Source organism: Ictidomys tridecemlineatus, chromosome 10 (genome assembly GCF_052094955.1).
Source record: "Ictidomys tridecemlineatus isolate mIctTri1 chromosome 10, mIctTri1.hap1, whole genome shotgun sequence".
Classification (NCBI taxonomy): Eukaryota; Metazoa; Chordata; class Mammalia; order Rodentia; family Sciuridae; genus Ictidomys; species Ictidomys tridecemlineatus.
In genome coordinates, this window is record NC_135486.1 from 42,640,061 (window position 1) to 42,658,818 (window position 18,758).

Genomic DNA, 18,758 nt, shown 5'->3' on the forward strand with positions numbered 1-18,758 from the left:
TAAAAAATGGCCTTGTTTCCTTGTTTTGGGGTTTGGCTGGTCTAGTTTCAGACATGCAGTAACAGCTGTAGAAAATTTTAGGATGGGTATTAGGGAAAAAAATCATCACAGTGGTGTATGAAGTTTGATTAGAGGATTAAAAGTATCTGTAGTGAGGGTAATGGATAAGAGGAGAAAAAAATATATATATATATAAATGCAAATTGTCATTTCCTTACAAATCTTTCTGAAGTGAATTGAGAGGATTCCTTTCTACACTGAGTCTAGTGGGCAACTCTTTAGAGATGTTACATCAGGCAAAGCAGTTAGTCCTTAAGAATTTAAACTGAGTGAGATGGAGTCACCTAGCAGAGAGTACCCCTGGGGCTGGTGGAGGAACTATGCTTCTCTTAAAGCTACTTGGGTACCAGAATTAAGGGGAGATTTAGAACTCATCTTTGAGCAGAAAGCCTCAGTCCAAAAGTCAGAGGTGTTCAAACATATTGCCAAATCAAGAGGAGAGTATAGCTGTAGGAATCACAGTACTTAAATGTTAAATGTACTACAGAGCCCTAGTAACCAAAACAGTATTTTACTGGAATAAAAACAGAAACATAGACCAATGAAACAGAATCGAGATCCCATGATTAAAACCATGTGTCTTTAGCCAACTGATTCTAAAGTTGAATCAGTTGCCAAAAATAGACAATGCAGAAAGGACATCCTATTTAACAAATGGTGCTGGGAAAACTGGGTATTAATATGAAGAAGATTGAATCTCAACTCCTATATATCTCATCCTGTACAAAAATCAGCTCAGATCAGATCAAAATAGATCTAAATGTAAAACCCCAAACTCTGAAATTACTAGGAAAAACACTTCAAGATAATGGGGTAGGCAGTGGTTTTAAAATTATAACCCCAAAGCATAGGGAACAAAGGCAAAGATGGACAAATGAGATGAGGTCAAACTAAAACAATTCTGCACAACCAAAGAACCAATCAGCAGAGTGAAGGGAAAGCCTATAGAAAGGGAGAAAATACTTCCTGTTCATCTGACAAAGAATTAATATTCAGAATAACTGAGAAACACACAAAAATTTAACAAAAAAACCACATGCAATATAATTTAAATTTTTAGCTAATGATCTGAATCAACACATCTCAAAAGAAGAAATACAAATAGCCAACAAACATATAAAAAATGCTCAACTTAATTTTCCAGCAGAAAAATGCATATCGAAACTACAATGAGATATATCACCCCAGTAAGAATGACTATTATAAAAAATAATAAATAAATTCTGCTGAAGATGGAGAGAAAAATTAAAGATCAGACATTGTTGATGAGAATGTAAATTAGTATAACTATTATGGAGAACAGCATGTAGATGTCTCAAAAAACTAAAATAGATCTACTATATGATCCAACTGTCCACTACTGAGTATGTATCCAAAGGAATTGAAATCATTGTGTCTGAGAGACATCTACACTTACATATTTATTGCTCCATTGTTCACAATAGCCAAGGTATAGAATCAGCCTAGGTATTCACTGATGAATGAATGTATAAAGAAAATGTGGTGTACATACACAATGGAATGTTATTCATCTATAAAGAAGAATGAAATCCAGTTATTTGCTGCCAATTGATGGGACTGGAAGACATTGTATTGAGTGAAATAAATCAGACACAGAAAGACAAATACCACATATTCTCTTCCCTATGTGGATGTTAAGAAATGTATTAAGGAATGTAGAGTAGTAGTGATGAGGAGGAGTCTGGAAGATGCTGGAGGAGGGAGGATGGATAAAGAAAGATGGATTTGATCAGAGTCCAGTCTAGGCAAGTATTGAAATATCACATTTAACCCATTAATATGCATAATTAATACATGTTACTTAAGAATAAAATAACTGTATATATTGCACCAAGATTTGGTAAAAACAGCAAAAGTTTTGTGATGTCACCAGACGTTTGATAAATCTTAAGATAATTGAACAATTTGGAGAAAAGAAAAAATATTAAAGATTAAAGTCCAGAAAGATGGGGTCTTGAAACCACAAGTGAAGGTGGAAGATCTTCATCTAATTCATAGGCAGTTTGTTCTTAACAGCTTATATCTGACCCTGAATTGTGGTGATGCTGGACAACTTAAAGAGGCATGTAAGCCAAAGGGCTGAAGTACACAGGCCCATTTCAACAGATGTTTACAAGTATGTAACTCTACATTTGCCATGTTAACCTTTCACAATCCATTCCTAATTATTTTTAAAATAAAGCTCCAATTTTCCTTGGAGAAGCCAGTCTTTTGGCAACTCTGTCAGAGTTGGCCCCACATGAATCAAAGAGTGGATATGACCCAGGCCCCCCTCCATATTCTCCTTGCATGTTGGCCACTTTGAATTGAGTACATGGCATAGATCAAATCATGTGAAAGGTAGGATCAGAACTTTAAAAAAAATTATTTGGAGTTACCATCAGAGCTTGAAAATAGAGCAGGGATCAGAAATGAAAAAAAAATTGCCTCCCAGAAATATCATTTGGTTTTAAAAGTATATCCCAAAGCACAGGGAACAAAATCATTTGGCAGCCTTGAATGAGCCTTACCAAAGTCTACACCTGATGTTTTACTTTCCTGAGCCAATAAGTATCCTTTTGTTAAGTGTGGTAGTTGGCATGATAAAGTGTTCTAAATGTTACTATTCCTAAAATTATGATTAATGTCATCTGCCAATACACAGGAGCATGCTATACCTGGGGATCATACATGTTACACACAGTAACTGGTATTATTTCATCCTCCCTAGGTGATTTCCCTTTATATAATCTAGAAAGAGTTACAGGATTATGGGAGAGAGTTAGCAGCAATACAAGTCATTTATTATATATATGAAGAGGTTTTTACCTTGAATATTAGCAAAACATGAAATATTATTCCTGCTTTGTAGGTGGGAAAAATGAAACATAAGAAACTAACTATTTGCACAGTGAATTAAAGAATAGGTCAGGATGCAAACAAACCTATGACTTTAACACAAAACCCGATGTTCTTGCCATCACATAAAAGTACAGCTAAAGAAAATGAAATTCATCAATAAGCATCTTCCTTCTGAAAATCAGAAAGACATCAAAATGGTAGAAATCAGTGCAGCAGGTTTGTTTAAAATGTGTCGTCGTTGTTGTTATTTTGTAGTACTAGGGATTGAACTCAGGGGTGCTCTACCATTGAGGTACATCCCCAACCCTTTTCATTTTTCATATTGAGACAGGATCTTACTAAGTTGCCTAGGCTGGCTTTGAGGTTGTGATCCTTCTACCTCAGTCTCCCAAGTAGCTGGGATGATATCTACTTACCAACCATGAACAGGAGGAAACCTCCAGGTGCCTCAGTTCTCCCATCTTTAAACCATGAATCTGAGCACATAAATTGCTTAATCAGGCTGCAGATTAACTCGAGAAAAGACAGTACCTAAATCTATCATTTTCTACACATTTTAGAGCTGGTGTTTTTCAGACTGCTAAAAGGATTGGGTTACTAATAGGCTCAATTGAAATAATCTATAAGAAAAGCATCAGCAACCATCAGGCATAGATGATTTACATGAACTGAATGACCTTTCATATATATGACTCTGTAAAACTCAATAAAATCCACACATTTCAACTGGAATTTGCTGTCATTTTAAGTAAGCCCCTATTGGTAGTCCTTAAAATGAGATATATATGAAATATTAGCAACAGGCGATGAAAAGGGCACACCAATTGAAAACTACTCATGAATTGATCAGGATGAGAAGAGGGAAATAAAGTGATGTCTCCGAGGAACCATTCTGACTGTAACTTAATCCTGAAGTCGAAGAGTAGAAGGAGAAAAGAAAACATCATTCAAGTGCTCAGCATCGAATTAAAAGAGTAGGAAATAAGAGTTGTAGAGGAGAGAAAGGCAGATGCATGGAGGGAAGCCAAGTCTTTAACATTTCAGCACAGTGAAGATGAGTGTGGCTGCAAATTACCTGAATTTCTCTGCAGGGAATCATGTTCTCTTTTAAAGGAAAGAGGCATAATATAACCAAACTCATTACAATTACACTTCCAAGTAGCATTACTTTCAAGAGTAAATGTGTGTTAAAAAGAGACTGTGAAAAGTCTGTCTATGGTTCATAAAAATATGATTTGGCAAACAAAACCCATGTCTATGTAAGTTACATTTGATGTACTCTATAAAGAACAGCTTGCTTCTAATTTTTAATCTCCAGATAAATAGTCAGGAAAAGGCACTTTGTCCATTATAATTTCAGATAGCAAGTGCTGCTTCAAAGCGCTCAGCCACTGATTCTACAATGTCATCTGTTATTTTCAAAAGAACTACTAAAGAGGCCCAAAGAATATGTAATTTGAAAGGTTGATCAGTGAGTACTAAGTTACGGGAGGACAAAGAAGTTCTGTTGTGCTATAGCACAGTTGGGTGACTGCAGATGTTTAATACACTGCAATAACAATACATGGATAATAATACAATGCATATTTTGAAAAAGCTTGAAGAAAGGATTTAAAAAATGTTCATCAGCAAGAAATGATAAGGAGATAGATATGTTCATCCTTATTTGAACATTACACAAATGTGTAAATATACTGAAATGTCACACGGCACCCCATAAGTGAGTAAAATGTTTGTAAATTAAAAAATTCAGTTCCATGAATTCTTTGATCAACACAGTGAGGGGTTAATTCCAGGGCTAAGATCCCTGCATTGCTTCAAAAACTTTTGTTAGATAAAAAGTTTTTGTTATAAGGTATTGTAATAACTATGTTCTGGATAAATAACCTGTCCAGGCACCAGTTCATTCAAACTGAATGTTTGGTCTGGATAAGTTGGGTCACACACCCAGTCTCATCTGTCACTTCCTCTTGCCCTCACTGGCCTGGGATCTCACCACATGATCCCCTCCAGAGCATCTCTGCTTGTGAAGATTCTCAGAAACTTCTGGCAGCCACAGTTAATCTTGACTGTGTTGGATCCTGTTATATCAGGATTCTCCTTCCTTCCTCTTTCTCTTCCCTTTCCTTCCTTCTTGCCATTTTGGCACACTGATGGAACTCAGGGGAATTTTACTATTGAGCCACATCCTCGGTCCTTCTTTTAATTTTTTATTTTGAGACAGGGTCTTGCTCAATTGCCGAGGCTGGCCTTGGATCTGCCATCCCCTGCTTCAACCTCCAGAATGGCTGGGATTACAGGCATGCACCATGCCATCTGGTGGGATTCTACTTTAGAGTAATCCAAATTATATTCGAAAATCTAGATGTTCAAAACTGGTACCTGAGGGCATCATGGAATTACTTAAGAGATAGCTAAGGAACATTCAAGTTTTGACATGTTTTATAGAAGTTGACTTAAGAAATAACTAGTAGCTCACATGCTAAAGTCTTCATTTTTTGATGCACACAACCATTATTACTATCCTACTATCTCCCATTCTACTTAGCCAAGCCATTTCTTGCCCTTCCATGAGCAGCCATAAGGTACCGCTGTCCATTTCCTGCAATAATACTCTATGAATTCACTTGATACCTCACATGAACTGGATTGAAACAAAGGGACTCCTGAATTATAGATGCTAGAAGAGAACCTCATGACCTTCAGTTCTGACTACCTGACACAAGCTAATTTGCATTCTTAATTCTATATTTTATGTGAAATTCTAGGCCAAAGATTAGGCCCCTCTTTCCAGTATCTTAGAGATCAGACTCATACCAAGAAGCCCTTCCTAAATGAGCTAGTTCTTTGGCAGACTCTTCCCAAATTTAGATCAACATTGAGATTATCATTCTTGATAGTCACTAAGACCCATGCTTTTGATTTTAACAATGATATTTTTATAAAACTTTTTTTCTTCTTATCGATCAATGTTGTGTGGGATGCAGGCTTCCTCTCCCCATTTTCAGGCAGGGTTTTCTTCTCTAAAAATAACATGTGGCATCAGGTGGCAGTAAATTCTGATGCTGTGCAAACGTTTAAAAACAAGGACATGGCAGAGTGAAGGGGCTGGCTGGCACTGCTGGATAAAACAGAATTAGTGATTGCTCAGGAAAGGACCTCAGAATATCTGGGATTCCAGGGGAAACATTTTCTCTCTTAAAAATAAGTGTCTAAGCAGCTGATGACTATAATTCTTTGGCTTTACTATTGTATCTACAAGCAGGTTTCAAAAAAGGGAAAAAGAATGGCTAATACCAGCCTGCGTCTTCCCCTATTTTTTGCAAGAGGTCAAGCACAATGTTAGTTTTCTTCAAATTTGGAAAAAATGGAAATAAAATTGTCATCTCTTTTTTCAAGCTCCAGTGCTTGGCCAGTACTTAGGCAGTAGGTGGGGAAAGGCAGTCCAAAGCATCACATGCAATTATTGGAAAAGCTCCTATTGCTGTTCTGAGGACACAGTCACTACCTTAGTTTTCTTCCAGGTTCAGTGGAAGAAATGAGGAACAATAAATCCAGATCGTGAGGTCAAGGCTGACTTTGTAGGCTTGTGATCTGTGCGGTCAAATAAGGTCTTATACCTAGACACCTCTTCTTAATTCAATGCATTGCTTTCACAGTTTTGAAATTCCTAACAATTCCTGAACAAGGGAACCCAATTTTCATTTTGCAATGGGCCCTGAAAATTATGTAGCCATCTTTGTCTGAGATAAAGATGTGTTTGACAATGGGATTAGATCTACAATCGAAACAATATAATCATTTAGATACTAATATTTATTATTCAATATTTATTCTTCCAACAAATATGTTTTGAATACGTTAAGTACTGTGATAGGTAACCAGGAACATGGTAATAAGTAGACACTATTGTCTCTATCCTTTAAAAGCTTTACCTACTAGTTGAGGAATAGGAACAATAAAAAAGGACATTACAATAAAATGTAATAAAAACCAAGAGGAAAGATACTATAGGAGCACAGAGTGACCCAAAAGTAAAATCCTGTAAAAGCATTTTCCACATTTTGTTTATTAATGGTCAAATTATGGTCTCATTTTCAACAGTGATGCCTATCTGTTCCAATATAACGTTAGTATTATTACACTTTCTGCTATAATGAGTATTGTAGGGTGTGTTATTTAGCACAAGAGGATTCATTTGCTTCTAAGAGGATAAGAAAGGAAGGCAAATTGTTCTTTGCTTATTTAATAGTGGGTCTTTCCTTCTAACTAAATGCAATGATGAGCAACTTTTAATTAATTCTTAATTTTGGAAATAGTTTTCCCAGAGTTAAGAGACACATTGGCCTTTATCATACCAGCTGATAAAGAGGACACAATTAATTCATTTATTTTTTCTGGTGGATTTAATACTTTAGTTAATCCTTTTACCTTCTCTACTTCTAAGTGCACATTAGAAGGCCAGCGCATAAAATAGGGGTAACCCAAAGTGAAATGATGCCAGGCCTGACATCCAGATTGTTCCTTACAGGACGGATGGATGTGTTTAGTAATAAATGATATGAAAAGGTCTTTTATTGACAAGCTGCCCTGCGCTGTTTGCATTAGTGAATATGAGAAGACAATGGCTGCTACTCCTTCCCCCCCCCCCCCGGGTATTCAGCTCAGTGAGATAGCAGAAAACGCTTCAGTTTACTTAAAGCATTGATAACACCTCTAAATAATTAACCGAGGACTTCCTGTCTTCAATTACTTAATGCTTTTTTTAACATCTTGAGAGGATTATAAGCAATTTATGGATTTCACGTGATGAGTGCATTCGCCACTATTCCCACAAAGCATTTACGGGATCATGTTTCTAAAGCTTTGAGGTAATTAAAAATAAGCATGGAGACAATGGGGCTGAGGCAAGGTGCTGGCTTTCCCTTCTGTCATTTCCAAGGACCTAGATTTTTCAGGCTCCGGGAAGGCGAGCACTACGGCTTCATTAGTGCTCTGCTGCTTAGGGAATGCCAAGGTTTTGGAAATGATGAGAAAATCACAACATTTATCCTAGGGGGTTCAGGCAGCTCTTTCATCAAACATTTGAGATAGAATGGGAAATAAATTTGATTATTTTAGTTCATTCCATGAACTCAATAAAATAGTCATTCACATCATAAAATATTTCCGTACTGCATTTGGTCACTCAGCTAACCATGGAACTGAATTTTTCCTGGCAGATAAAATACAGATCTCAGGATTTAGATTATCTCTCTACAGCCTAGCACCGTCCCTGTCCCCTAGGAACGTCATATTGGTAAAGTCTTGCTGAATGAGAGTTTATTTCCTTACTTGACAAAGAAATCTCTTTTTAGGGGGATATGTCTGAGCGAAATAGTCTCTAAATCTACTTAAAACAGAAAGATGTACCAAATGACTTGTAAAGGATTTTTTTCCATTTTATGATATTGTCAAAATTCAAATTATGGGGAAAAAATTAAAATATTTATTCAAATAAAAGAGAATTTCTGGTTCTAGGGTGTATGTATGAAATCCTCCTCTATCATGGAAATATTGATTAGAAATGACCATGAAAGGGAGAACTGGTGGAATGAAGGAATTCAAAGAAAAACCTTTGCAATTATTTTAAAATTAATGAGGCCATTAATCCTGCTGGTTTGAACATTACAACTGAATTTGGTCCGTTGGTGTATAGATGCTGGGTTCTAAAAAATATAATCAAGTATAGCTGGCAACAATTCAAAGCCAATGCTGGTTAAGCAAATCAATACTATAAGAAGAAATATCTTTTGCCTTGTATCTCAATTTATTGTGATACCTTTTACAAGTACAAAGTCATAATGCACAGGACCTTGGCTTTCAAAGCTCTAATTAACATTCCATTGTCTACCCTGAGTAATTGTTTAGATTTTCACACCCTTCCAAACCCCAATCCTGTATACAGTTTCTTTGCAGCAGGGAGGGACCACACTGTATTTGCAGGTATTCTTGTCAGTTTTCCTTATTGCTGAGAGCATCATAGAAGCAGCGATCTTATTTTAGAGCACTTAATGAACTATCTAGAATATAGTAAGTGGAGAACTTATTTCTTTTTGGAAGAAAACAGTACTCGAATTTCCTTATAGATGGGGACAGTGGATGCTGCGGATGGTCTGAGTAGGTCAGTTTTCTTCATCTTTCAACTGTGACTATTAAAAACCTCCCTTGTTTATGGGGCTGTGATAAGAACCAAATGAGTCAAATGAAAATGGTTACTTAAAATGAAAAAACAAAAACAACACTATATAAGGGTAAGGTTTTATTATACAACATTACTATTTCCATCATTTGTGGTGATTTTCACTCTTCAAGTGAAATAAGATATGCAAAAGTAATTTGGTCATTTGAATTGATGAGGGCGCTTTTCTCCCCATTATCCCTGGTTTAGCTTAGGGTCTTGAGGTAAGGAATGCAAGGTGCTAGAATGTAAATATGTCTTAAGCAGCTTCCTCAGACTGATGACTTGTTTGGATAAATACTGGAGAGTTGGTCAATGAATGTTCTCTTGTATATCAGAAAATTTTGGAATTTAAGAACAAAACATGATGAATTTGTTTTTTAACCTACATAGTACAGCCTGTTTCTCCTGAAAAACTAGGCACATTTTCAAGGTCTTTTTGCATTTTTGGGGGGATTATTGGGGATTGAACCCAAAGGCTTTACCACTGAGCCACACTGAGCCACATTCATCCTCAACTTAAAAAAAAAAAAATATTTTGAGACAGGATCTTGCTAAGTTGCTTAGGGACTCCCTGAATTGCTGAGATGGCCTTGAACCTCTGATCCTCCTGTCTCATCCTCCAAAGTTGCTGGGATTACAGGCATGCACCATGCCACCATATCACCACACCACCATGCCACCATGCCTGGCTCTGTTTGCAATTCTATGTGAGTTTCTATTATTCTGTGTTATCAATGCCCCCTGCAAGGTATAGAGTCTATGGGAAGGATTCCATTCACTTGTGAGGTCTTGGAAGGAGGTGAGTGCACAATATAGGAAAAGCAAATGTTTGTAAAATCTTACCTGAGGTCTCAGGATCTAAACTTACACAACTCTTTGGGATGATTCAGTAGACCGAAATCAGGAATTCAATTACTTAACTTCTCAAAGTATTCTTGAGGTAACAATTCTCTCTACACTACAGGTTTGTGATGAGAATCGAATTAGACAGAGCACATCAAGTGCTTAGGATAGTATCTGGCACATATGAAATTCATTTAGTCCCCAAACATTTATTTAGCTTCTATTGGCATGTTAAGGTTTATTCTAAATGCTAGAGATACAGCACTGAACTAGTTAGACTAGGTCCCTACTCTCTCAGAGTCTTCATTCAAGGGGGAGGGAGTCATAAAAAGACCATGTACAATTAAATATGGGACAGCAGCCAGAAGTCTATGATTAAAACAAGGTGATAAGGTAGTCTGTCAAGAGATGCTGCTCTAGAGTAGGTAACCAAAAGAATACATCTTTTCTCTTTGGAAGTAACATTCAAGGTAAAACATATTAATTATTATATAATCATCACATACAAATATGTAACATAATACAATTGTACTGTATTATTATATTATTAAATATAATAAACAGTGTTATAATACATAATAAAAATAATACAATTACTATTAATTAATACTACTAATAATCACAAATAGTCACGACCAGTCAACTGCCAACTAGCTCTATATATTAATTATCTACCTAGTAGATAAATGTTGACCTCTAGCTGATTTGTCCCAACCTTCTAGTACATTCTTGACTGTCCTACTGCCATTATCTATGAGCACATCCTTGGGGAATGAAAATGCATCTGTTTGCTTGCAAAAAAAAAAAAAAGTTAATACTGATGCAAAAACCCTACACATAATGCATATCAAAGCCAAATATAAATTATTTCTGAAGTTATCTGCTGTTGTGGCTTATTGCTGCCAGTGTGGGCTCTTCTATTAGCATGGATAAGTGGGACCTGACCATATGTCAAGAGAACACGTCCTTTCGAAGTGACCTCATATATCAAACACACACCCCTGGGATGCTAGGCCCCCCTAACCACAATGACAGACTCTTCCAGTAGGTTTTCCATTTTTTTTCACCTGTGACCGTATGCTGCCTCCTGTCAGTGGTGTCAGTGTAGATGAGACCTTTCCCATCCTGCCAGAGCTGGTACTCTTTAATGACGCCATTTGGTTTCTCAGGGACGCTCCAGCTCAAATGCAATGCTTCTGCACTTGGGGCTGTGATTCTTGGTGGCAGGATGCTCTCAGGAACTCCTTGTGTAGTAGCTGCAACTACCTGAAAACATAGGAATTAAACAGCAATTTATTGTAATAGTACACTGGGTATCCCGATCAATGAGAATGTCACTTTTGTTTTAAAATGTTGTGGTCTGGCCTGGCATATCATTAGCAGGGGCCTGGAGAAGCAGTTCCCTTTTTTTTTTTTCCTTTCCCTCCCATCCTATTTAAACAATGAAATCTGACCTTGAATACGTTACATAAGTCTCAGACTACCATTTATCACAACAGGTTCAACAACAATTTTGACTGCAGAGTGCTGCCCTCAGTTTAAACAAGTAAAATCTGGCTGGCAGACTGTCTTCCTAGAGAACTCTTGATAACTCTCTTCCATATGGCCCATCAGTGTCTTTGCATTTTAACAGCCTGATTTTGTACATTTTAAGCACCAGTAAATATGGAGCAAAACCTACATCTGAACTTGCATGCATATAATATGCTTCGAGCGGTATAAATGGGCCACTTTGCTGTACTCTTCCTGTGACACTGGGATGATTTTATAGTGTCTATGCCAATGTTCTAGAAAAAGAACCAAGTGAGAAGAAAAAAATGAAAAAAACAACCAGTTATTGAGTCAATAAAATCAAAATATAGTTTAGGACTAAGATTGGCCGCATTTGTTTTTTTTTCAGACTTAACTCTGATTTCACTTTGTAACCCATCGTTTTGACATCTGGTAGGTGTGAGCCTTGTCTATGCAAAAAGTATGGAATTGTTCAAGGACCATTCAGACCATAACTTGATAGGGCCAGTCAGCCGCTGCCTGTCTCAATGGTGGCAGGCACAGAGATGTTTCTGGGGATCTGTTGAGTAAAACTACACATGTGTGCTGTGGCTGATCAGTTTGACTGAGTGTTTTAGTTGGTTCTAACAAGTGTGTGAAGATGTGGCTCTTCTCCAGTTTGAAACGTATGGAAAGAATCAGAGCTGTTCTGTGGATTCTTTCTTTCTTTTCCCCCTAAAGTGTTTGTTTCTTCCCAGATGCCTTCATGAGATTTTCTTTCTTCTGCATTTATGTTTTCTTTCTCTCTCTACGGACGCCTTTGATGACCGTATTAAAATTCATAGCTTCAATTACCAGCCTAGATCTTTCTAGCAAACTCCAGTCACCTAATGCAGCATTGGACCAGGCATTTTCATGTAATATAACAAATAATTACTGATTTGGTAACCATGCTACCTGCTCCTTCTCTACATTTTTTTAAAACATAAGCAAATTAATTTTATTCTTTAACTTTTAATATTTATCACTTTAAAAAATATGCTTGTTGAATGACTCCATTATCCACAAATTGTGGTATCAAGCCATATGTCTTGAAAATATACATAATTCTTTGCTTTTGTCCTCTAGGTAGAGTTGACTATCAGGTCCTATCTATAGATGTTGTCCACCATTATCTGTTGTATCTTTCTGATATTTTCAGTTCTGCCCCACGGTACCTGGTACCTAAATTCAGAATTTCATTTTTTTTTTTTTTTGCCAAGGCTATTATAGAAGACTTAGAACAATTTATTTTCTATGTTAGAATTTTTTGTCCTTCTCTGAATTTTAAGAGCAGGCAATTTTTGATTTTTGTTGATGTGTTATTTAGATACAAAATCTTTTCAACTGAAGAATGTTTGGGGAAGTTTTATGGATTTATAGACTATTGTTATCTTAGCCTGTTTTCTATTGCAGTGACAGAACACCCAAGAATGCAATTTTCTTTGTGTTAACAAAGAAAAGAAGTGTGTGTGTGTGTGTGTGTGTGTGTGTGTGTGTATGTGTGTGTGTGTGTGTGTGTGTGTGTGTGTGTAGGCTCATGGTTCTAGAAGCTGGAAAGTCCAATATCATTTTATGTTCACATCTGGGGAGGGCCTTTGTGCTGTCTTAACTCATGACAGAAAGTAAAAGGGTAAGCAGTCTGTGTGAAAGAAAAACACAAGAGGCAACCTCACTTTATAACAACCCACTCTCATGGTAACTATCTAACCCATGAAAGTGAGAACCCACTTCCCCAAGACAAGAAGGTCTTTATCCCTTTATAAAGTGGATCTTTCATGACTCAAACTCCTTTGAAAAGTTCCACTACCCCTCAACTTTGGGACCAAATCTCAACATGTTTGGCTATGACAAAATCATATCAAGATGGCAATTATCTAAAGAAATTGGTGAGATAAGAGTGTTAATTAGAAGATAATATTGGTTCAAGATTTTTTATTGTATTAATAAAACATTGATGTTTGGTTAAATGTCCCTTACAGGCATCTCTTCTTTCAGGCTTAAGTATTAGCACCCCGTTAAGGTGACACATGAGCACCCTACTCAACATGACTGGGATGGGCAATGTTATCTGTTAATGGAGAGGACCTTCACACAGACCTCACAATGGCCCCTTTTTTCAGAGTTCAGGCAACTCCCCTTACCTCACGGCTGGAAGTGCAACCAGCAACCGTGCAAGCCTTCAGCTGGTATGAGTACTCCTGAAATGGATGAATTCCCTTTGTGTCAGAAAAGCTCAATGACGTTCCCCGGAAGTGTTCAATTCCATCTCGGAGAAGAATGTAGTAAATAACAGGACCTAAAAGACACAGAGAAATGGCTGCATTTGACTATCATATCATGTTAACCATTTGCAAACAACTAACATGTCTTAGTGTTCTAAAGAAGTAGGACACCATAGTGTCATTGAGCTCTAATTTGTTATTTTTTAAAATTTATTTATTTTAATTAGGTACATAGGACAGAAGAATGCATTTTGATTCATTGTACACAATTGCAGCACAACTTTTCCATTTTCTGATTGTACACGATAGTGTCACACCATATGTGCAGTCATACATGTACCTAGGGTAATGATGTCCATCTCATTCCACCATCTTTCCTTGTACCCTCTTTCCTGCTTCCATACCCTAAATTTTTTATATTGCTATAATCAAACAGTTCTTTACTATCAGGAAGGGTGCATTTTAAAAATTTATATATGACAGCAGAATGCATTATAATTCTTATTACATATATGGAGCACAATTTTTCATATCTCTGGTTGTATACATAGTATATTCACACCAACTCATGTATTCATACCTGTACTTTGGATAATAATAATCATCATATTCCATCATCATTAATTACCCCATACCCCCTCCCTTCTCCTCCAACTCCTCTGTCCTACCTACCGTTCGTCTATTCCTCCCATGCTCCCTCTAGGATGCAGATTCTTGATATAGGTAATCAAAGTATCAATTTTGCTTATTTTCTATCACTCTATAACAAATTTATTTTCAATATTAAAACTATCTTGCCTTCCTTGAATCTCCTTTATTTATTTGAAAGCAGCTCAGATACATACTAAGATTCAAGGATCTTGTATTTATTTATTTATTTAGACAAAAAACTCTATGGGGACCACATCACAAAGTGAATGATTAGTGAGTATATAGATAAAGTTCCCTTCATCAATAAATATTTCCTAATGGTTAGCTGCATATCAATTATATGTATATTAAACACATTTCAGTTTTCTTATGGATTTATGAGACTAGGATATTTCTACTTTAGAAGTAGCTTATTACCATTTGATTGTATAGGTTTCTTCCAATTTAAGACAATTGTATCTTCAAGATTGCCTATTTTGGTCCACCTAGGTGGACTCAATCCTTGAGGAACATCTTCTTTTGTTCTGACTCTAACAGCTTCGCTGAATCCTCGCCCATAGTTGTTCCATGCAGAAATCCTATACTCATACATTGTATAAGGTTCAAGGTCCACATCTGGAAAGAAAGAAATAAGATCATGAGGTTTTCTTCTTTTCATTTTCCTACATCATATTATAAATGAATATCAAAACCTTTAAACATATAAAAAGACTATGATTTTTCTCTTTGGGTATAAATAAAGCTCTAATATCTTTACTTTCTAAATTATCAAAATGTATTTCAAGTGTTTGATAGATGTAGAGATATGGAATTTTACAGCACAACATCCACCATTTCTGAACAGAGATATATAGACATATTCATTAAATAAACAATTGAAAAATAAAAGCAATAGACTAATGTATGATTAGGTGCTAATGGCTCACAAATTTATGTACCCTTTAATTCTGCATGAGACAGATTTGCCAACAATTGTTTTATAGTTTTATTATTATAAACTTAAAGTATTACTTTGAAAATATTATTTCATTAAAATATATAAATTGTAATATAATTATATGAGACAGAGGATTTAATTCTTAGCTTATCATTGTACCATGTTAGTAAATAAAATGAATGCAGACTCCACAGCAGATCCCTTTTCTCTTTTACCACAGCCAGAGCCAAAACCCAAACCCAAAACAATCAACCTAATTAAAACAACAAAACTACACCTGCTGAGCTTTGGAAATGGCATGAATTTTATTAGACAATGTCCCATGTTATTCATTGCTGTCCCCAAAATGCTTAGTTCCATGTTAAGCTTTAATAACTTCAGAAGTACATATGCTACAGTTTTCCATGCAATTTTTTTTTTAACCTGAAAGTTTCATGATTCGAGTTTGTTTTTCTCTGGTTTAATTTTATGGATGTTGAGTTTTTCCTCATTTCTTTTTCTGTGGCATGGTTTCTGGATGACAGTTTCTCAGAGTGAAGAACAGGAGAGGAAGTGCTCCTCGGCTGCCCAGCCACCTGCTCTCTCTGTCCATCTGCTGGGGTTATTTGAGTCACATTCTCTTTATAAGCATCTCCTTATAATAAACCCTACCCTGATGACTTTATAGAATTAATATGAAAATCAAATTTAGTAAGTTATGTGGCAGAACTTCATAAAAGTAAATTTCTCTACAAATAGAAAGGTTTTTTTTTTTGGTATAGCTTGGATCTAGAATGTCCCCTAAAGGCCCATGCATTAAAGACTTGGTTGCCAGCCTATCTATGGTGCTACTGGGAGGTTGTGGAACCTTCATGAGGTAGAACCTAGTGGAAAAAAGTTGGGACACTGGAATGTGTCCTTGAAGGGGATACTGAGACTCTGGTCCTTTCTTGTTGCTCTCCATACCTCCTGATTGTCATGTGAGCAGCTGCCACACTTTCCCATCATGGTGTTTTGCTTCACTACAGGTCCAAAAGCAATGAGGCCAACTGACCATGAACTGAAACCTCTAAAACTGGAAGCCAAAGAGAACCTTTCCTTATTATAAATTGATGTATCTCAGGCAGTTGTTATAGTAAGGGAAAGCTGACCCACAGAATTATCTTGTTTCCGTTTTCCCTGGTAAGAGGGTACCTGCCACTTGTTGCCACCAGCAGATGCTCCAATTTCCCTTCCATTCTACTTAGAAATTATTTCCCCCCATTTTCTTTTGAGGCTTGGTATAGTCAAACGATTCAGAGCTCACCATCTAAAAGAGGATGGGAAAGAAAAGCATCACTTATCTCCTACTGATGGGCTAAAAGGAGGATGTCGTAGGAACCAGGCTGCAAACCACTAGATGATGGGAGCACCTGAAGCATAATGAACCAAAAAATGCAAGAAATCTGATCCCCAAATGTCCCAGTGGGACGGAGCCACTCAGACCATCCCCCTAGCCACAGATGTTCACTATGTGTTTACCTCTCTTTGCTATAGTAGATTGAATAGTCCACAGAGAGCAACTGTTGTTCTGGACTCTCAAGCCCACATCACCATTTCTAACTTCAGCTCTCTATGGGTGATTTCTTACTCTTTCTTCCACTACTTTCATTCTTCTTTTTTCTACTATCTCATCTCTTCTGGTTTCTTCATTTTCCTGACTCCTGGCCTTTCAAAGATGCTCTGGTCCCATGAAAACAGTCTTTTTCCCTTTATTCATAGAGAGCCATTTCTTGAAAATTTGCCTTTCCTTAGCAATCTTTCTTACTTCTTAGAGTTTTTTCTTTCTTTCTTTTTTTTTTTCAAGAATTGCCATATATCTTTTCCCAGTCCATACACACTTTTTTTTTTTTAACTTTTTGGCTCAAAAATCACTCTATATGTTATATGGGGCTACTCTTCCAATAATAGAGTTTGTTTTTTTTTTTTTTTTGGTGGTTGGGTATGTTTGATGGATATTTTAGTTTTAAAAAATATCTTGAATGTACTTTACTTAATCATTTCTTTAAGAACTGACAAAGTAATTCTTCAAAATATACATGGAATTATGTCATTTCACTGTTTACAAACCTTTCCATCTACTGTTACACAAAAACAAACTGTTACCGCAGCATTAAAATCTAGCATAATTTGACTCCCACTCTTTGGTCTCATCTCTCTTTTCTCTGCAATAATTCTGCTGCATCCATACCGAGGAAATCATTGCTTTCCAACCTCTGGGGGAGGGGGGCTTTCTTTTGCTCCTGGGCTTTGCAGTCTCTGCCTACACAACCTTCCCTCAACTTCATAGGATCTTTCCTGTTCTTATCAGTCGAGGTATATCATTTTTTTCCAGAAGTTTTTCCTCTCTGGTCTGGACTAGGTGTCCTTGCCACATTTTTCAAAGTATCAGTGGATGATGATGCAGACTTCTATCACAGTACATAACTTCACACCATTTATCACATTACAGCGTAATTATGAAAACGTACTTCAAATCACCCATGAAGATTCTTGCTTGTCTTGATAGTTGTTGGTCCTACTATCGTGACTGGTTATGAGCATGTACTTAGTAAACATTCTTTGATACATGTGTGACTGTGGGAGTGAATGAATTTTGGTCAGTGCTGACATTGTTAGATTTCAGTTTCAAGATTCTAAACAAGTCTGATTTGCTAGTTTAACAGTCTCAATGGAATTGTCATGGCACCCCTTATATGCTTAGTGCTTTTCCATGAAAAAAAAAATAGGGGCTTGTGATTTTTCATATTCAATTTATAGCATTCCTGGCAGGCCAAGCAATCTGAAATGTGGATTTTAAAAGCCCTCACAATATTATATCAGTAGGTGGAAATGTCTATTTATTTCTGGAATGGGTGACTGCAAGAAGGTCTTAAAAGCTCTTCAAAATCTTGACCTTGATTACAAGGGGCAGATAAAATAGGGAATTCTCTGAGATAGAAACCCAATAATTTAAAAATGAGGACCCATGACTTAACTCTTTGACAGCAGGAGGAAAGGGGGAATTTGGATAAACTGTCCTCTGAAGTCTTTCCTCATTTTAAATCCATGCCAATAAATCCATGCCAGTATTTTGATGCTAAATATAAATAATGAAGTAAACAGAGATATAGTATTCATAAGAATATTTCAATCTGATAGGAGGGATGGGACAAGTGTCTACAGGCACATGGTAGAAGTGGTGGGCTTTGTAAACAGTGTGTCCCAGGAACAGAGGGATGGTGGGACTGAGCTTAGAAGCCTGTACCCAGGATCTGAATCTACTCTTGGGCCTTGAGTAAGATGGAGGAGGACATGTGGGATGGAATGAGCCGCTTGAGGGTGGCTGGAAGGAGCTCCTACACCACGTGGTGTTTTCTAAATCTGCTCCTTTCAAAGATGACAAGATTTGAATATGTCTCCTTTTCAT

At 36.7% G+C, this 18,758-nt stretch overlaps 1 protein-coding gene across 10 annotated transcripts in view; it reads right to left on the reverse strand.

Annotated features, from left to right (window-relative positions):
- The window catches only part of Ush2a (usherin), a 738,328-nt gene that overhangs the window by 132,301 nt on the left and 587,269 nt on the right, over window positions 1-18,758 (reverse strand). For 9 of the 10 annotated variants that reach the window (XM_078022812.1, XM_078022814.1, XM_078022813.1 and 6 more), the window contains 3 exons: window positions 14,812-15,009; window positions 13,663-13,817; window positions 11,056-11,254 (listed from right to left, as the gene is read on the reverse strand). In XM_078022812.1, the coding sequence (XP_077878938.1) occupies window positions 11,056-11,254; window positions 13,663-13,817; window positions 14,812-15,009 (552 nt within the window). Of the gene's footprint in view, window positions 1-11,055; window positions 11,255-13,662; window positions 13,818-14,811; window positions 15,010-17,831; window positions 17,927-18,758 lie in introns of those variants that run through there. The other variant, XM_078022820.1, reaches the window with a different exon arrangement.